Genomic DNA, 21572 nt, shown 5'->3' with positions numbered 1-21572 from the left:
AACGCGGCACGCTCATCAAGGCCAATTTCACGCACCCGAAGTCACTTCATGCAAAGGGCACTCTAATGAACTCTTCCCGAGCCCAGTCATTCATTGGCACACCACGTCACGTGGTTCGCATATATTGTGCGCCAATCAGTCACGGAATCTGGACCATTCGTAGCGAGTATCCCTAAGTATTCTTCGCGTGTCGGCATTTGTTGGCGTAGATACTCATTTTCGTACTCATTTTCTTTTGCTCAGAGCTACAATGATAATGAAGGGTAGGCTGTGTGAGCTGAATGCAAAAAAAAAGAACATAATAAGGAGAACGTAGCAAATCTAAATAACAGGAATAACATTGGGTTTATTTTTTCCACAGGAAACAAGAAGCATCGAAACGTAACTATGTTTTGTCTCAAGCGATTGGCATGTCCCGCTATCAATATCTCTCGAATGCGCTGTCCAGTCGAAGCGCAGCTTGTAGGCTGCGTGGAATTGACTCGTAGAGCGCATCTACGTAGTCTCTCTTCTCACCAAGGCGCTTCCACTCGCACGTTATGGCGAGTCACAGTTCGTCGGCACTGGCCCCTGCCAGATTCAGCTTGGATAAGCTTTCCTTCATCGTGCCCCACACGTTGTCCATAACATTGACGTGTGCACCTTTCGGAGGACAGTCAAGAACGCGAACACCACGTTCTTGAAGTTTTTCCACAGCTCTGGCGGTGTGCACCGGGCTCAGGTCTTGTTGAAACAAGTAGCAGCCATTTTTAAATGGCCCGTCCAGAGCGTAAGGTGATAGGTGGTAGTCCAGAATTTCCCAGTAAGCTTCAGCTGTGAACGATGGGGACAGTCGGATTAACGGACCGAGGACCTCATTGCTAATTGCTCCCCAAACGTTGACAACAGAGCGGCCGCTGCTGTAGATCTCGGAAACATACCCAGACTCGTATCTACACGAAAAGAAGGAAATAGCTCATGGTGTTTTCAGATGAAATACCTTTTGCGCGTCCGAAGAATTTGTGCTTAAAATATGAGAAAGAAAAGGAAAACACCTGTTGTTGTATGGTCTCCATACGCGGCGCTCTTGGTCCCATCTAGATGAAAATGTCGATTCATCTGAGAATATTACTTCCTTCCATTCTTCCGACGTCCAGCGCACATTTGCCCTGCCAAACTCAAGGCGCCGGTGCTTTTTGCGCTCCGTAAAGTGTGGCTTTTGTGCCGCGACAAATCCACGAAGACCAGCCTCTCGCATGCGCTTTCTAATTGTTTCCTCACTGGTTTACAGGTTGAGGGCTATCTTGATCTGGCATGCGCTCTGAAAAAGATCGGCAATGGCTGCAGCAACAATGATAAGGCCGGACTCTTCCGACGTGCATCGGTGTCGTCCCGATGGTGATGCATCTTTGAGTCGGCCATCTTCATCCCTGTATATATGCTCAGATTACTCGGTTGACGTCACTTATGAGTTTCCTGTGAGGCGGCATATCTCACGTTGAGTTATACCTTGTGAACTGAGTTTAATTATATTTCTCCGTAAATTCATCAGCACTCTTTTCGGCATGTTGCCTCAATTTGAATAGGGCGGAATTCCGTAACTGTTATTGTTTAAATATGTTCGTATCTCTTTTACAATCGAGCCGCCGATATCATCACGGTTGCATCAGGCGAAAACGCCACCCTTTGCCGGCGCTAGTCATGGTCACCTACCATAAATATTTTGAGCAAATCATAAATATGGCACACATGAACAATACAGGAAAAAAGGCGCCCAAGCACGCGAACATGCAGACACGAGCGCTTATGCTCCAACGCGAGTGCATGCGCAGACACAGCTTGTCACAGACACCACCGACCCATCCCCCCTTGACAAAACGTTAAGGGGCACCTAGGGCTACCGTTTTGCAGCAACGCAACACAAACTAGATGCACTAGGGAGCCAACCTTGCTCGCTAGGGAGACCGCGCACGCGCAGACAACGGTACTACTTTTTCCACGGGCGCGCTCCGCCGGCGAGCGGCCGCGTGTGTTGCGTTCCGAATTATTCTGGGAGCGCCTGTACATGTACCAATGCTGCCGATTTAATATAGTATGGTACGGAATTCCGAAATTGGTTGCCAGAGAAGACAACATTTCGTTTTCCGCGGTTTGCTCAAAAGCGGGAAAGAAGTAAATTATTGTTCGCAGAAAACCAGTAATGTTAGTATTTTGGGGGAAATAAAAGATCGTAAGTTTCGTTCATTGCAAATACTTGGTAATGAAATGCTCGAAGCCGTTTTGCGGCATTCTTCACCCTCTTTCACACCATCTTTAGAAACTTCTATGTCACCCCAAGTTCGTCTGTCGCAAAAATGGGGCTAATGTTCTTTTTATTGCAATAATTAAATTCAAGCTTCGTAGCTGTTGTTAGACTTGCACAGAAAACTCGGCCCAGGAATTATCCCTATTTTCATTCCTTGTGCACGGTTTGTACAATTGCAAACATTTCTTTTGGACAACTGAGCATGGCGCTTAGAAAACATTGCTTGAATATAAGGGCTTATTGTGTAAATTGCACAAACGAAGGTAAAATTGTCGAACTCAACTACAGCCTCTACAGAAAATTGTGTATTACCCCACCGCAGGACAGTTTTGAATGTAGTTCGCAAAGGGTGGGGGGAGAATTCAATACGCTCCCATGGAATTAGTATTAATGCCACCGAAACATATTTAGCTGAAATGAGGGGAAATGTGCGTGCGAATTCAGGGCGCGTGCTTTAATTGCGGCACTTCTAAAAATCAAGTCACAATTTCGTTCAGCAGTCGATGCACTTCATTGAGATAGCAAGGTACCACACAATGGCAAAAAGTATAGGTAATAGTTTTAAGCGGCACTACACAATCTATTACTAATTAAATTAGGAAGCACAGTATCACGCCCGCAAACGCAAACGTGAACAACGCGGGCATGATGAAGAACGTCGATATAAAACGAACGTCGCGGCTGCCTCTCGCTTCAACGCCTCTCCGACACGTGGAATTACGCAATCTGCAACACTAGACCCGCGAGAAGAGAGCGCGCGCAATGGAACCAGCCATCTCTTCTCGCCTACTTTATGCACCCGCCACAGATGACCTCCAAGATACAGCCCGCGGCGAGAGTATGCGATCAATCTTGCCGATCAATAAATTTAAAGAATGTTGATCCCACACGAAAAAAAAATAAAGTAGCCGAATCCTTAGACTATGAGCGGTGAGCCAACGGATACATAATATTTAAAAATAAAACTAAATCATTGTCGCTCAGTTAGCCATGAGAAGTCTGGAAGGGTCAGTATTTTTGTCCTTGGTTGTATTTCGAACGTCGCAAGAAGACCTACCGTGTCACATATACAACAATTTGGCTTTGACATATATAAGACAGTCACATCTTATTTTCTCGTTCAAGAGATTGCTTTCTATAATCTGGCATAATTTACAGTTATCGCTTGCATAGAAATCGCCACTCGAAGCCTTTTCAAATTCTTAATTACTTCAAAGTTTGTACATTTCTGTACGACCTCACAGCTCCAACCAATCAACCTTTCTAACTACTGGTTCCTTCTTGAGTTCCCCGTAGTAGGTGAACGTATCATTCAAGCAAATAGCACGCAAATAAAGATGAAATGGCGTCAGAAGACTTGTGCTGTCACAATACATGAGCTTAGAGCGAAAGGAATCGTAAGATCATCCTCTTTTTTTGCCACGTGTATTTGCCACTAGCTTGAGCTAAGTTTCCTTGCCACTGCGCACGCTTTCATTTTAGTGTGCACATCACCCACACTCTTACCGTCCTCCAAATTCAAAAAATATAAACAAGACGATTCATTTAGTCGACCGAGGACATCACGTGATCGCTTCGTATTACCCTTAAATGTACAGAAAATTCGAGGGTTCTGTAACTAATTGAAACTTTCATAATTAGGCCACAAATGGTAGCCTTCCGTATATATTACTCATAAGCAATGCTCCCAATTCTACCGAATCTGGGATCGCTGTCATATATAGTTCTTTCAGTGACGCAGGGAAAGACTGAAGATAGCGCCAGTAAAACGTTTGACAGTACTTTACAAGCACCTTAAGTGCTGCAGTGTCTATACGCCACAGGAAATTCTCTTTCAGAGTAGCGACTGTGTAGCACATATTTTCATTATATTCTATCTCGGAGACTCTCGCAGTTTTCTAAGGATAGAGGGGCTACATTCTGCATAGTGCGCAGAACACACGTACAATAATCCGGAATGCTTGCAGACGTTTTATACTTCAAACGCTTTAATTACGTCCAAACCTAACGTTTTGGCTGCATATTACTAGAGATCATCATCATTGGCCTATCTTTATCTCAGCTGCAGGTCCAAGGCCTCTCCCTGAGATCTCCAATTACACTCTCCTGCCTCCGCCGATTCCAACTTACGCCTGCGAATTTCCTAATTTCCCCCCCCCCTAATTTTCTGTCGTCTTCCACTGCGCTTCCCTTGTCTTGGCACCCATTCCGTAAAACTAATGGTCCGTCGGCTGTTTACGCTACGCATTTATTTTTTCCTCCTAAAGTGCATTACAATATCGGCTATCCCTGTTTGCTGTTTGATCCACACCGCTTTCTTCCTCTCAATTATGGTTACGCCTAATATTCTTCGTTCTATCGCTCTTTGCGCGGTCCTTGTTCTCGTGGCACTTATTCAACCTCCAAGTTTCTGCCCATATGTTGGCACCGGTAGAATGCATTGATTGTACAACTTTCTTCTCAATGATAGTGGTTAGCTTACAGTCGGATCTGACAATGTTTGCCTTATGCACATTAGCCAATTTTATTCTTCTCTACGTTTTCTTCTCATTAGTGTCCCTCGTGAGTAAATGAGCTAGGTAAGCGTGGTCCTTTACAGACTCTAGAGGCTGACTGGTGATCCTGAACACCTGTTCACTTCCCAGGCTACTGGTCATTATCTTTGTTGTATGCATAATAAATTTAGGCACCAACAATACTTTCTCTCTCTTAAGGCCCTCAATCCTTTGTTCTAACTGGTCGCCAGTGTTGCCTCTTCAACTCGAAATTATCTGAAATATTCGCCATTGAACTTCACTTGTAGGCCTACCCAGTTTAATACCTTGTATATTTCTTACAAGCATGCAGTTCATAGTATAAAAGAGATTATGTCTCCCTGTCTGACCCCTTTCTATAACGGGATCTTTTACTCCTTTTGTGTAGAATCAAGGTAGAAGTGGAACCTTTTGTAGATATTACACAATACTTTTACGTAATCCTCCTGTACTCCTTGATTACATAATGCCTCTATGACTGCTGGTATCTCTACTGAATCCAATACCTTTTCATTATCTACGAAAGTCATATTGAGAGGTTGATTGTACTCTGCAAGTTTCTCAGTTACCTGATCGACGACATGAATGTGATCCATTACACAGCATGCCTTTCTGAAGCCAGCCTACTCTCTTTATTACCTGAAGTAAAATCCTGCCTTTATTCGATTCGAAATTTTCTTGGTGAATATTAAGTCGAATACTGGAAGTAAGGTAATGGGCCTGATTTTTTTTCAATTCTTTAACGTCTTTCTTCTTGTGCATTAGTTTATTGTTGGCATTCTACCAGTTCTCTGGAACTCTTGAAGTCGCGAGACGCAGCCTTTTCGAGCATGATGTCAACCACATCATTGAATAAACGACGTTTATTCTACCTTATCCTGGGGGTTTTTCACGTTTAATGTTTTGCAACGTCCTTCTAGTTTTATCGCTAGTTATAGATGGAGCACCTGTAACCTATTCATTATTACTTTGAAAGGACGTGCCGTAGGAGCTCTGGGTATGCATAGAATTTTTTCGGTTATTTTACTATGTCTATGGAATAGCTGATGATATTACTGTGTTTATCTTTCAGTACATATTTCTTGGCTTGTCCTATGCCAAGTGTTCTTCTCATTGATTTCATGCTGCGACCATATTTTACTGCTTCCTCACTCTCTCACACGCTATTATATCTAACATCTCTAACCCTCTCTTTATTGATGAGTTTTGACAGTTTCGCGAATTCTATCTGACTTCTTTAGTAGGACGCTCTCATTCTTTGTCGTTTTTTGTTACGTCCTTTCTTACTTTGGAGATCTTACCTATTGGGTTGTCTTGATAACTTACTTCCATTTCAATTGCTGCTCCTGAAAGCAGCCTAGTTGGGGTTGGATTCATTAGCAATATGTCATCACCATCTCTCTGTTTTAGGGCTGCATATTTGCAAGTACAAGCCTGAATTGGTTTGATTTTACTCTTACTGCATCCAGGTTGGTCAGTTGCTTCTCGACCAATCTTGCTCTTTATCCCTTCATATTGAGGTGAATCCTACACCTAACGGACGATTCGTCACTGCACTTTACCTAACACTTCTACAACCTACTCTATGTTGGGATCGGCAGAAAGTACGAGATCTATTTCATTTCTTGTTTCAGCATTAGAGCTTTTCCAGGTCCAATTTTCTGTTGCTATGCATCCTCGAGAGGGTGTTCATTGTTCAACGCTTATTCCTTTCCACGAATTCTAACAACACCTCTCCTCTAGTGCTCCTAGAATCGATGCCGCTGTTTTCGTTTGCTTGTTCACCAGCCTGCTTTTTGCCTGCTTTTGCATTGAAGTCACCCATGAATACAGTATACTCAGTTTGTACTATTCTCATCGCCAGTTCAACGTCTGCATAAAACTGTTCCATGTTATCATTATCGTTACTGGAGGTTGAAGCGCAGGCTTGTACTATCTCTTTTATATACCTCCTATTTTGTTTTATTGCAATCACCTTTTCACTCTCTTATACTGCCGGGACCTCTGCCTGCTTTCCTTTGTCATCCTTTTCCGCGTGAGCCGGAGTTGATAAGGGGCATTGGCCCCTGCGTTCCTGCTTTTCCTTTTTGGTCACCTCAAGGAAGGTGCAGCTCATTGCAGTTATCCGCGTCACACGTTACACGCATTCCACGTGCTTTCCTGACGCGGCCTGCCCTATCACGTCAGCAGACTTCTTCTGTAGTCAAGACCATACTCGTTCGCGATAGCGGCCCTTTTCAGCTTTTCTTCGGCTGCTTGATGTCCTTTTTCCACCGTTTTCCGTGCACCAGGCTCAATATTTAGCTCATTTTTGAGTTCTTCCATATGTTTCACAAGCTCTTACTGGAAATCCTCCATTTTCTTTAGCCTAGCATCGACATCATGGCGTCTGCGTTTGAACTGATTTAATCTCCATTCTTATCCTTCCCGTCGTTTACCTTGCGGGACTCCCCGCACACCACACGTTTTACCGACTTTCTTGCCATGCGCTGCACTAAGGTTTCACGTAGTCAAACACCGAAGCTTTCAAAGCACATGCCTTCTAGAAAATGCCGAGACGCACAAGATCTGTCTTTAATATGCCACAAAATAATTATCAGTAATGTTTTCAAAATCATGAGTACTGCACATATTTAAAGTATGGCACGTGTTCGCACGTGTTCAAACACGCTACCACGCTCCCACTGTCCTACCAAAGCGATATTCCCTATAGCAATGCACACACCACACCAAGACCACTAATATCTAATAGTCTTGCCACTTTCAAACTACTATTAAAAGACAGTAAATACTTAATGTCCCACACGCTTGTACGTGTTCATACACGTGGCGCTAATGGGCACTCTGACTATCCTGCAAAATATACACGAAACACACTCGCAAGAGGAAAAAAGAAAAGAAAGAGAGAACAAGCAAGTTACTATTTAAAAGCTAAAAAAACTGCAAATGAAAAATAGAAGCAAGCTGAAAGCATGTACAAAAAAATGTTTGAGTGCCACCACAGAGCCCTAGAAAAACACGTTCATCCGCCATCTAGTGGTGTCCTCGGCTTTCATCCTGGGGGATGCCCTGACTGCACGGCGATAAACGCCAATCTCAAACATAGGATCTGCTCTAGTCCTGCCACAGCCACCCTTGGGAACACGCACACCCGACCTCTAAAGGAGGCACGCATCCTTCCTTCCACATATCTGTTACCGCCATTTTAGGCCACAGACCATCATTTCTAATAAATGTTTCAATGAACCAATAAATGAGACGATAAATGAATATTTAATATATAATGGTTAAATATCTATTAGCGTTCTACATAAGAATGTTATAAAAAATAATCTGGTCTTTCCCAAATATCGACGATCTTTTTTACACGTTCTCCTCACGTGCGTGCTGCTTGTGAATGAATGTATTTGAATAATATTTTGAATACCTTTACCTTTATAAATTGCTATCGTAGAAGTATGGCGGCGCTTTTGTGGTTTCCACTAATCTGCCACCTGTTCCTAGTCCGCTTGTCGCGGTAAAAACCATTAAGACGTCCTATCTTGATGCTGAATGAAGCTTCGCGGTAGATAAGGAAATTTATTTTGCAAAGAAGCAATGAACACTTGCATTACTAAATGGGAAAAATAAAGTGTCAGAATAAAGACCTGAGGTGCGGACATTTTACGGCAGGATCATTTGAACGCTGCTTGCACGTGTCGAGTTACCTTTGCAAAATCAAATTAAAGTTATGTAAAATCACGGAGCATTCACGGAGGCTTTGTTACATTGCAAGAGCGCAGTGTTCGTTGCTATGCCGGCTCCATCGGCTTCGAATGTATGTGAATTCTGGGATGGCACGTTCGTGTCACGGCAAAAAATCTGTAGAAATTTTGATCAACCTTGATACTGGCTCCGTTGGCACCTTGCGTTCATCTTAAATGTTTTTTTTTTTTTGGGGGGGGGGGGGCGTTTACGTGCCAAAACCAGTTTCTGATTGTGAGGCACGCCGTAGTGGAGGACTCCGGAAATTTTGACCACCTGGGGTTCTTTAACGTGCACCTAAATCTAATCTCTTAATTGTTGGATACCACATTCCTTCAGGGAAAAACATGTACAGAAATTTAATCAACACAGGAAGGGAGAAGCCCTGGCTTATGCCACTTCTACCCTTTGACTCACACTGCTCGCAAAAGCAAACCATTCAGTTACACATGGGCGTAGCAAAGTTATCCATAAATGAAAACAACGTCAACTGTCTGTGCTATGGTTGTCTGTTAACACCGAATGTTGTAGCTCTTTGCGTTTCTTTTTCCTGAAATTTTGAATGTTGCTTATGCGGCTGTTGCTTTGCCTGGTTGGCATAAAAGAACCCAACGCATCAATATAGACCATTTTGGCTTGTTCCAAATTGCATGCCCTAACTAGTGCCGTAGGCCGAAGCGGGATACGCCGGCTGCTGATAACATGCTATACGTGAGCTATTGTCACATTCGTGCCGAAGACATGACAGTACTGTTATGACGCTCCAATATAGACGTCTTAATCGCCTCCCTAACTGCAGACATTCCTATACATTCACATCAAATCGTTGTTTAATGAAATTCTAAAAAAAAAATTAAATTATGGGGTTTTACGTGCCAAAACCACTTTCTGATTATGAGGCACGCCGTAGTGGAGGACTCCGGAAATTTCGACCACCTGGGGTTCTTTAACGTGCACCTAAATCTAAGTACACGGGTGTTTTCGCATTTCACCCCCATTGAAATGCGGCCGCCGTGGCCGGGATTCGATCCCGCGACCTCGTGCTCAGCAGCCTAACACCATAGCCACTGAGCAACCACGGCGGGTTAATGAAATTCTGTTGTAATAAGTAGGTTCCAAAGCCATCGGATTGTTTTAAGCCAACTGGAGCTTTTCTAACGTGCCCGGAGTGCACGGTACCATCGAGGTGCGGCCGCAGCAACCGGGATTTGATCCCGCGAGCTCGCGCTTAGCAGATCAGTGGGAAATCCACTGAGCAACCACGGTGGCTACGAAAACGTCATTTTGGTCAACAATGTTTCATCGATTTAAGAGAAAAACTTTCGTGGTTTTAGCGCGCTGTACGCGCCGAGATTTTGCTTGGCAAATAAAATTGAAATGAGCGCTCGATGATTGTTCTACAACTACTGGGGATTTGTTCGGTGCATGGAATGTACAGTCTCGGCTTCTGCGCCGATCACCTAGGAACGTACCTTCGTTGTTCACCGATAGGAGAACAAACTCATTCGAAAACTTCAACTGCATACATTAGGCATGAATTTGTATGCATTCTTATCTGCACAAATTTCTTACTAAGGACAGTGATAAGGCGGCTCGTGCGGAAACATACTTGGCGGCCCTGGTTAAGAACATTTTTATGCACAATAAATGCACCACTGCCACGGTAGAAGTATGGATCTCTCCCATGTTTGTTTGATGTAAAGGCGAATGGCCGTCAGCTACGTACCGTCGACGTTGTAATTCCCGACAGTTATGACCTGTGATGCGTGTTCCACTGGTAACATCAGGCGTCGTCAAAAATCCTTCAGTTAGTAAAGGTAATGGTCTTAGGCACTTGGAGCTGTGACAAAAAAGCTGAAATTATGTTTTAATGGAAGAAAGTTGGAAAAAACCAAAGCAGCGTTTGGTTAAGCGCGCTTCTTGCAATGTCTCGTTCTCACTAAAGACACACATACTGGCTACATAGGACGAATGTCGCACTCGGGGCAATATCTGGTGTAGGGCATTCATCTAATAAATTGTAAACGTCACCTTGACTTGTGCGAGCCCTTCCAGCTTAACTGTAGAGTACTTACAACGGGTATGATTCCCAAATATGTTGTTGGCTATATAAAAACCACAATTTCGTATCGAAACTTGGTTTATTATATTTTTATCTATCCGCCCGTCCGTCCGAAAAACTTTGGGGGAACATAAATATCCCCTCGTGGTCAGATTTAATCTGGAGTCCCACACTGCGGCGTGCCTCGTAATCAAGTCACGGCTTTGGTACGTAAAGCCCAAGATTGCAATTCAATTCGATCCAAGGCACAGACAGTTCAATTAGAAAACCTATGTGAAAATAGTTCAACTTCTTTTGTTCATACAGCTGATGCTTTGTCAGGCATATATTTGCCTTTTCGCCAGCGTCCACGGAAAATCTGTACATGACGGTCTGAAATTAAACAAATACGAGTAAATAATCCGTTTCAAATATTTTTGTGTACTAAAAGAACAACTGGTAATTTCCTTGCATTTCGCAATTTAATAATTCTTTGTTTGTGACACCTATAAACCCACGAATCTCGCGCAAGACGTCACTGCGCAAAGCGCCTATTAGGTCCTGCTGAATGGCGTTGCTCACTTGAACACGGCGGTTTCATTTAAGATTTTTTTCCATATTTTCTTGCGTGTTTGTTGAAAGCATCACGTGCGCGTCACTTTAAATTTTGCGTGACCCAACGCATCGCATTCATTGGGGAAACGTATGAGTGGAGGCTTTCTGTTATCGGAAAAGTTCACGCTGCGGCATCCGACGCGCTGTGTGTCGTCGTGACGATAAATGATGGACGCTCATCGAGGAAACGTCGCGTTATGTTCGTTCACTCTCCGTAGCACATGCACAGAGTGTACGACGCGCAGCAAAATTAGTAAGTCGATTGCTTTCTTAACTATGTTGTCTTGTCTGCGAACTGTTGGATATGAATATGAATGGTGTCGCACGGCATTGCGAATCCTACGAAAATATTTGGTATATGTTGCTATGCATTACGACTCTGTGCTGGTCAAAGCACATTTCATCCATTGAAATATGTTTGGCTTGGTTAATTATATCGGTTGCCTTATTCTGGAAGAATGAAATTAAAGTTGCTTTTCTAACCTCCACGATACTGCCATTTACTTCCATCCTATTTGATCACCTTCCTAAGCAACCTGCTGGAGCAATTGCCGCCAATAACGGCCTAATTAAGTTCACATTAAGACATACGCCACTCTCATAGTTTAATAATCCGCTGGCGCTTATGCTGAGGCAAATTCCAAGCCTGCCTCAGGCTCAAAAGAACAATAAGTACTGGCATGGCGGTCCAAATGTTAGACGCTTAAGGAATTCAAACATTCGCTCCAAGCAGCGTAAGGTATAGATGTCACTGCCATTTTCGGATGTGACGTCACTTTCTTTATTTTTCATTTTTTGCTTGCTTTTAGTGTCCCCCCCACTGATACGTAGATGGCAACGGTTGCAACGAGCCGCCATTTTCTGGACATATGGGCTTCTATGAAAGCTTCCCTAACCAGTTTACATATACCTTGGTGCTCTCGCCATGTGCGCATTCAAGGCCACTTTTCTCGCAGTCATTTAAATCGCAAGTCGCAGAGGCGTGATTTACTCGCGCATTCATAGCACAATGAATATGGTGACGGTATAAAAGAAGTGCCACCACATAAAACGAGACTGAATTCTCCGAACAAATCGAGGGAAGGTGAGGCGTTGGTCGTTTGAAGCTATTCTTCTATATTGTGCTGGCTATGGCGTGCCATTTATATTGGCAGCCGCTTCCCCATGTTGCTCTAGAAATACAACATAGTGAGCATCAACATGGGATTTGAACACGCTTACGGCTCAGACAATCCTTACTTACTTCCACCCGGCGTATGCGCTGAAAAAGCACACTAAATAAAGCTTTTCATTTACTCATTATTTCATGGCGGCAATCATGTCTGTTTTTGTTGCGTAAGGAAGCACGCTGCATAGACGATCTGTCACAATATCGCAGCAGCGCGTTGGGTAATTTTGTAGTTGCTAAGATGGCGACACAGGTTCTTGCGGCAATGGACGCGGCATTTTGAAGGTAGCGGCGTGGTTATTCATAGGACGTTAGCTTCAATACGTTGGTGTAGGGGTTGCAACGGTGATATACATAAATGCCACGACCCTGTGTGGTCGACGCGCCGAAAAAGGTATTCTGGCGTCTGGAACTTTGGAATGTGTCGGCGAGTGTTTAAACAATTTAAAAAAGGGAAGATGAAAAGAAAGAGCGAGAACGGATAAAGAAACAAAAACCTAGGAACAAATTGAGGGGTCACCGCAAAAAAATCGGGAGGGGGCCGGTGTACATGGGAAAAGAGCTCGAATGGTGGGTATATGTGAATTGGGGCTGAACATAATATGAAATCGATTTGTAAGGGAGAAGCAAGGAAGATATGGAAACGGACAATTAGGCGACGTTAAGAATCGAGGTTAGATGGTGGCACCGCGCGTGTTATGCATTTATAGACATAAGAATTTTCTGTATAAGTTACTGTTTTAACGGTTCTAAGCTGCGACGTGCCGAATTTATTCCTGTCCAGGATATACATTTAAGCATGTGTGAGGGACCATTCGGCATATTTACTGTCACAAGTTGAACGGAAATTATTGTGTAATGTATAGATTCTGGATTCATCGAATGTATAGTTATGTTCATTCAAGTGGTTAGCAGCTGTTTTATATAAATTTTGTTTTGTATCCGTGCGGTGGCCGTGGAGTCTTGTATGAATTGTTTGTCCAGTCTCACATATGTATTGCACGTCACAATTGTCACATTCTAGAGAGTATACTACGTTGCTTGACGTGCAGGCGAAACTAGAAGCTACCTTGCGAAGATACTCCAACGCTCTACCATTTAATATTTTGTTACATTCGATATGTTTGCATGTAGAGCTCCTGGGGCGGCCACAAGCGCCGGGTGTTGTCTTCGTCATTATTCTGGCATATACATGAATATCGTTGATATTATTGTTGCGTCTATAGGGTACCCGGGGGGGGGGGGAGGAGTAAGTTTCGGGTTGCTGGTGTGAATTGAGCTTGCAAGGTGTATTCACGGCTAGTAGGGTGTATTAGAGGGCAGTAAATGGGATATAATAGGGCTCAGTGAAGTTAGGAGGCCAAAAGAAGCATATACAGTGCTAAAAAGCGGGCACGTCCTGTGCTACCGCGGCCTAGAGGAAAGAAGAGAACTAGGAGTCGGATTCCTGATTAATAAGAATATAGCTGGTAACATACAGGAATTCTATAGCATTAACGAGAGGGTGGCAGGTCTTGTTGTTAAACTTAATAAGAGGTACAAAATGAAGATTGTACAGGTCTACGCCCCTACATCCAGTCATGATGACCAGGAAGTCGAATGCTTCTATGAAGACGTGGAATCGGCGATGGGTAGAGTGAAAACCAAATACACTATACTAATGGGTGACTTTAATGCCAAGGTAGGCAAGAAGCAGGCTGGAGACAAGGCAGTGGGGGAATATGGCATAGGCACTAGGAATAGCAGGGGGGAGTTATTAGTCGAGTTTGCGGAACAGAATAATATGAGGATAATGAATACTTTCTTCCGCAAGCGGGATAGCCGAAAGTGGACGTGGAGGAGCCCGAACGGCGAGACTAGAAATGAAATAGACTTCATACTCTGCGCTAACCCTGGCATCATACAAGATGTGGACGTGCTCGGCAAGGTGCGCTGCAGTGACCACAGGATGGTAAGAACTCGAATTAGCCTAGACCTGAGGAGGGAACGGAAGAAACTGGTACATAAGAAGCCGATCAATGAGTTAGCGGTAAGAGGGAAAATAGAGGAATTCCAGATCAAGCTACAGAACAGGTATTCGGCTTTAACTCAGGAAGAGGACCTTAGTGTTGAAGCAATGAACGACAATCTTGTGGGCATCATTAAGAAGTGTGCAATGGAAGTCGGTGGTAACTCGATTAGGCAGGATACCAGTAAACTATCGCAGGCGACGAAAGATCTGATCAAGAAACGCCAATGTATGAAAGCCTCTAACCCTACAGCTAGAATAGAACTGGCAGAACTTTCGAAGTTAATCAACAAGCGTAAGACAGCTGACATAAGGAAGTATAATATGGATAGAATTGAACATGCTCTCAGGAATGGCGGAAGCCTAAAAACAGTGAAGAAGAAACTAGGAATTGGCAAGAATCAGATGTATGCGTTAAGAGACAAAGCCGGCAATATCATTACTAATATGGATGAGATAGTTCAAGTGGCTGAGGAGTTCTATAGAGATTTATACAGTACCAGTGGCACCCACGACGATAATGGAAGAGAAAATAGTGTAGAGGAATTCGAAGTCCCAAAGGTAACGCCGGAAGAAGTAAAGAAAGCCTTGGGAGAAATGCAAAGGGGGAAGGCAGCTGGGGAGGATCAGGTAACAGCAGATTTGTTGAAGGATGGTGGTCAGATTGTTCCATAGAAACTGGCCACCCTGTATACGCAATGCCTCATGACGTCGAGCGTACCGGAATCTTGGAAGAACGCTAACATAATCCTAATCCATAAGAAAGGGGACGCCAAAGACTTGAAAAATTATAGACCGATCAGCTTACTGTCCGTTGCCTACAAAATATTTACTAAGGTAATCGCAAATAGAATCAGGAACACCTTAGACTTCTGTCAAGCAAAGGACCAGGCAGGATTCCGTAAAGGCTACTCAACAATAGATCATATTCACACTATCAATCAGGTGATAGAGAAATGTGCGGAATATAACCAACCCTTATATATAGCTTTCATTGATTATGAGAAAGCGTTTGATTCTGTCGAAACCTCAGCAGTCATGGAGGCATTAAGGAATCAGGGTGTAGACGAGCCGTATGTAAAAATACTGAAAAATATCTATAGCGGCTCCACAGCCACCGTAGTCCTCCATAAAGAAAGCAACAAAATCCCAATAAAGAAAGGCGTCAGGCAGGGAGATACGATCTCTCCAATGCTATTCACAGCGTGTTTACAGGAGGTATTCAGAGACCTGGATTGGGAAGAATTGGGGATAAAAATTAATGGAGAATACCTTAGTAACTTGCGATTCGCTGATGATATTGCCTTGCTTAGTAACTCAGGGGACCAATTGCAATGCATGCTCACTCACCTGGAGAGGCAAAGCAGAAGAGTGGGTCTAAAAATTAATGTGCAGAAAACTAAAGTAATGTTTAACAGTCTCGGAAGGGAACAGCAGTTTACGATAGGTAGCGAGGCACTGGAAGTGGTAAGAGAATACATCTACTTAGGACAGGTAGTGACTGCTGATCCAGATCATGAGAGTGAAATAATCAGAAGAATAAGAATGGGCTTGGGTGCGTTTGGCAGGCATTCGCAGATAATGAACAGCAGGTTGCCATTATCCCTCAAGAGAAAAGTGTATAATAGCTGTGTCTTACCAGTACTCACGTACGGGGCAGAAACCTGGAGGGTTACGAAAAGGGTTCTACTCAAATTGAGGACGACGCAACGAGCTATGGAAAGAAGAATGATAGGTGTAACGTTAAGGGATAAGAAAAGAGCAGATTGGGTGAGGGAACAAACGCGAGTTAATGACATCTTAGTTGAAATCAAGAAAAAGAAATGGGCATGGGCAGGACATGTAATGAGGAGGGAAGATAACCGATGGTCATTAAGGGTTACGGACTGGATCCCAAGGGAAGGGAAGCGTAGCAGAGGGCGGCAGAAAGTTAGGTGGGCGGATGAGATTAAGAAGTTTGCAGGGACGGCATGGCCGCAATTAGTACATGACCGGGGTTGTTGGAGAAGTATGGGAGAGGCCTTTGCCCTGCAGTGGGCGTAACCAGGCTGATGATGATGATGATGATGATACGGTCACAACGAGATATCACGTTGTAACGGCGAACAACACAGTAGCAAGAACTTTGAGTCAGGAAATACTTTTTTATTTGGTGTAACGGAACTAACAAAACAGGTAATACTCGGGCAGAAGGCTAGTGCCGGGCATATGCGCCGATCGTCGAAAAAGTGGTTTGTGCCTAATCAGCGTCGGCTATTCCCACGTGATTCATCGAAGATTGCACCGTCATCGCTGGTGCTCACGCGCCTCTAACGATGCACATCTCTATTGGTGTCGCGCGCACAACGTCATTACAAAAGGTCATCAAAAATGATCGACAAGAAAGTTCGAGAGTGTTCTTATACATGAAGGCTCGTCATGCACTGAGCAGTAACTTAAGATTTGTTAGTGGTTTAAACGGGTTCAATGTAAACAGATACACAAGTACGCGTGTTAATAAGCATAGGAACTGCATCTTACTTGACATGTCATTGGTCGCACGGAGGCGTTTGTCATATCAGACTAAGATTTCACAGCTTTAACTAGAGAGCAGGCCGAGTCAAAACATGCGACTTCCAAGTGATTAAAAACTGCCCCTTAAAACTGACACAGGTTCTACCAGGATAAAACAATAACGAAACATTTTGTACATGGAATGCATATCGTATAAGGAAGCTCAAATCATTTGAATTTAAAAGTCTGACTGCTGTCATCAGCTCAGTTTATAACGAACAATTCGGTAATGAATGGTGTAATGAATATTTCGGTAAGCATGCAAACGCCAAAGAGACCCAAAATATTCAAAGCATTGAAAAAACGTTACAAGAAATAAATGTTCCTATTCATACAGTGTGGCTATGCTTTTGTAAAAGCCCCTAAAAGTATTGTCCGTCGAAGGCAACCTGGCTGAAGAACCGAAAATGATGGCAGATATTGCTTTTTAGTTAATAAAAAACCGTCCCTACTTTTTAAATGGTTCCTAATGATGCGTGTTTTCTTTTATTCAAACAGAAACACCAATATGATGGTTAATTAAAAGTTTTCTATTACACTGCAAAAGACAGTTCCACAAAGCACTACTCTATTTAAACGAGCTGTCAACAATCATCTACGGACATTTCAAGTTTCTAGTTGCACAAAACATGCACTCGTAGCCCATCAAAGTTTGTCTTGAAATCAGTTTCCTAAATCTATGATCGCGAAGAACTTAGTTCTCCAAACAGTGCGCGCTGACCAGGACCTTTACTATACTTCGAGACTGAAGAATGAGAAAATTCTGGCGACGACTTCTTCTCTCTTAATTTTTAAGAAAGCAGCGTTTTACTCAGCCGTTTCTAATGTCAAAAGAAGCCGGTCTCTGCGCATGATGTGTTCAGGTAATTGCTCACGCCTATGAAAGAATGTTAGCGTTGTTTCTCTGCACAGTCTCACAGTCGCGTTATTATGCGAATGCCGCGGGCGATTTACCTAACTTGCGAACTTGTCAGAATATTGCGGCTGCTCACCCCTATGCGTAACGAGGTGTGTGATCAGTTGATCTTCTTCATAAGAATTTCCACATAACTAGCACTTATTACACAGACACAGATGCTCATCGAGCGTTTCTTTCTCAGCGAAACGAAATCCACAATGCGTACACTCATACGGTGCTTTTATCCCTGTGCATGCTTTGACGGTGATGACTGAGACCTGATTTATCCATAAAGAATAGATTACATGCATCGCAAACGAAAGCTCGGTATCTACAATGCAAGTTGAGATGACGTTTGAGAGCTTGTTTGATTTTGAATGCTTTAGTACATTTGTGGCAGACATGGGGTCTCTCGTCAGTGTGAGTGAGCTGGTGTCTACAAAAAGTCGATGGGTCCGAAAATGATGTATCGCATATTTCACATTTGTAGGGTCTCTCGTCTGTATGCATGCGCTTATGCACATCTAGGTGATCAGAACGACGAAATGATTTATCACATATCTCGCAGCTGTACGGTCTCTCGTCGGTGTGCGTGCGGTAATGTCGAACTAGAAGGGAACCCCAAGGGAACAGTTTACCACAGCTTTCGCATTTGTGGTCTTCCCTAGAACGCTTGCGGCAATGTTCTGCAAAGTTCGACTGCTTCGCAGATGATTCATCAGACGCTTTGTAAATATTGGCTGTGTCGCCCGTGTGTTCAATGGGATACCCGTGTAAGGCATTCCTTTCGCTGGGAACATTTCCAGAGGCACCACACAACTCTTGCAGTTCTCTTCCTCTGGTTCCAGTAGCATTCCTGCAACTAGACGAACAAAGGAGCGGAAAGTGGGCGATTGTTGTTACGGGAGGAGAAAAAGAAAGTTTGGCAACATAGAGGCTGACAAAATAGATGCTACATTTAGAGGTTGCACTAGAGGCTGCATTTAAAGTTAGTGCTCATTCTGGGCTATTGATTGGCAGAAATTGAACACTCGTGCTTTATCGTTGTTGTTGTTGCTAAAGTTGAAGGTGAGAACCATCTTCGTTCGAGTTACAAGCAATACAAAACCATGCTTTACTTATTTCATCATGCATAACATACATAAAACAGGTGGAGGTGAGCGGAAATGCCTGCAAGTGAATGTTAGATAAGAAATTAAGCCGGTCTAGACATTCAAAATAGACGTACGCCTTGAACATGCTCGAAAGGAGAATTCAGGGAAAACTCCTGAAATGTGCCCCTGGCAGTCTCACATTCGGCGAGAAAAATAAGTGTTTTGCATCAGCTATAATGCTTCTGCGTTTTCACGAGGCCTCTTATTTTCATAGTAAACAAAAGTACTGAAGCATGATACACTTCTCTAACATGTGAAGGCGGAAGCTTGCTGCACCCGCGGTAGTGCATTAAAGAGTGGAATCAGAGGGATCAGCCTCCTTGTAAGACATAACGAGCTACTGTGTCAATAACCGTATGACGCAGTAGGTCGACCTCTTCAACCACACATGCTTGAACCTAATGTAATACCTGAAGGTTCTTTCGTTTTTTCTGCAATTCTTTCTTTCTGCCTTTCTTTTTTTTGTTCTTGTCTTCTTTGTTCTGTCATTCTGCAAAGGCGCACTATTAGGGCTTTTTCTGCGAAGGATAGGTGGATTAATTTCCCATCGGATATCATACGTCATAGGTCATTCCATACGTATCAAATAGGAAGCAAAAATTTCCGGGTTCAAATATTTCTGCAGTCTTTGTATCAAGTCATTTAACATTCCACTCGCATTCGAACGTTACACCATTGCTGCGTAATGCATGGAGCTGCTGAAGCGTAGATAACGTCTTCCCCCATGTGCAGCGATCACCGATGCCTCAAATACTTCAGTTTTTTGACGCACAATAGATGAAATATGTCGCCGAAGGAGTGTCCCTTTTTGCTTCTTTATATCGTTAGGAAAATATGCATTACACTGTTCTTTACAACTAACGTTGGTGTAAAACAACCTGCATTTCTCTCTTACTTCTGTCCATGGCAGACAGCATTTTTCTCGGTCAGTTAATTATGTATGCAAGCGTTGAGTCAAATCATTGTTGGTATGACATCTTTCGTACCGTTTAGGGGAGAAAAAAATAAAATGGACTGTAGAGCAAAGATGCCTGCGCTTAGTGTATCTTCCCTCTTGTCTGTTGCTCTACAGAAATATTTACACTAAGCTCTACATAAACATTGTGCGCTATTGTTGCGGTAATCTGTTTATTTGTTTACGCATATTGGTTCTTGTTACCGTTGTTAACACGAGTCATACAACCTTATGGTGTGGTTCAACTCGTGTGGTGTTAACATGTACGTAGTTTCTAATCATGGCAGCTTGGCCAGCATTGAGAGCAAATGATCTAATGAGCAACTTACGGCTAGCTAAATAAATAAATAAACATTAGAAAACTTTTTAGCAGGCCACGACAGTGAAAGTGCTGTTTCTAGAAAACTCAGTTAGATCTAAGTGCAGAATACTTTGTTGCCTTGCTCGGGGATTGCAATAAAAATTTCATTGGATTGAAACATTTAAATTTCGTCAACTCTATCAATAATAATGTTGACGACTTCTTTTATTCCATGCAAGATATTCTAAGATTGCTAAGAATCAAAAGAACAAAGGCATAAAATTTACAAATTGAACTTCGCAAAAAATATACCAACGAAGTCCTATTGGCTGCATCATTTGGATATTGCTCGGTGGCCAACTTTGAAACACTTTCACTTCGCGTGAAATTGTTACTACGTGAACAAGGATTTCCGAAATATATACTCAAAAAGTAGCATATTTAAGAGTGCTGTCTTACATATTTATTTAGTGCACTTTACCTTTGTTATTTGGTGCAGTTGATAGAATCCTCGCATTGCTTTTATTGCCGATTTGAAAAGGTGTAATTCTGATGCTTGTGTTTCTCACTTTCTACTCGAGTATGACATCACACAAAAACGGAACTGCTCGAAGTACACTAATAGCGAATTTTTTTAAGTGCCACAAACTTTACTAATGCTGGTGCAGTGTGTTGTCAAAAAAACTGATTTATCCTTTCTCATGTACCTAGGTAGTAGATTCTGAGCTAAAGCTTCCTGTTTAGGCCAGCGTCATACTGTGTGAACAGCAGCTGATATATGGCATTTTTTTTTTGAAGTTGAAGTTTGAAGTTTATTTCCTTTCTTCATTACAGATAGGGGAAACAAGAGCTAAAGCCATTTGGCCTGACAGGGGCTCTTGCTCCTAAGTGCGTTCGGCTTACATGATGATCCAATGTACGAAAAAAGCAAATATAACAAGAAACAAGCAAGTGCGATGTAGAAAATACAAATAAACAAGATGATGTGTACATTATACAATGACTATGTGAAAAAGACATTTATGCTTCAATTTTTGTTTGTGCAATCGCATTACCGCGCAGATTAAGGAATACATATATAGTGCATAAATAAAATTTAGTGTGAGAGCAATTTATGTGTAAATAATTTGATAGTGTATGAGTAGGTTTTTTATACATTGCTTAAAATTAGGCGCACAGAAGTCAATTTTTGGCTCAACAATGTTTAGTAGCCTTGGTATTTGATACTTTATATCCTGACGTCCGTAGTTAGTACGCGTGAATGGTATTTTCTTGATTTGATAACGTAATGGGTATCGAAGAGAAGTGGGTATGCTG

General features: G+C 42.8%; 1 protein-coding gene across 1 annotated transcript in view; it reads right to left on the bottom strand.

The window, feature by feature from the left end:
- Positions 1–547: 547 nt before the first annotated feature.
- Positions 548–21572, bottom strand: part of LOC129381461 (uncharacterized) — a 78424-nt gene continuing 57399 nt past the window's right edge. Inside the window, exons 10-12 of the mRNA XM_055064342.2 lie at positions 18248–18707; positions 1269–1300; positions 548–932 (exon numbers count right to left, since the gene is read on the bottom strand). Of these exons, the coding sequence (XP_054920317.2) occupies positions 548–932; positions 1269–1300; positions 18248–18707 (877 nt within the window). The remainder of the gene's footprint in view (positions 933–1268; positions 1301–18247; positions 18708–21572) is intronic.

This window comes from Dermacentor andersoni, unplaced genomic scaffold, assembly GCF_023375885.2.
Source record: "Dermacentor andersoni unplaced genomic scaffold, qqDerAnde1_hic_scaffold ctg00000033.1, whole genome shotgun sequence".
Taxonomy (NCBI): domain Eukaryota; kingdom Metazoa; phylum Arthropoda; class Arachnida; order Ixodida; family Ixodidae; genus Dermacentor; species Dermacentor andersoni.
Note: the sequence above shows the minus strand (reverse complement) of the source record. Positions and strands in the feature narration are given on the sequence as shown.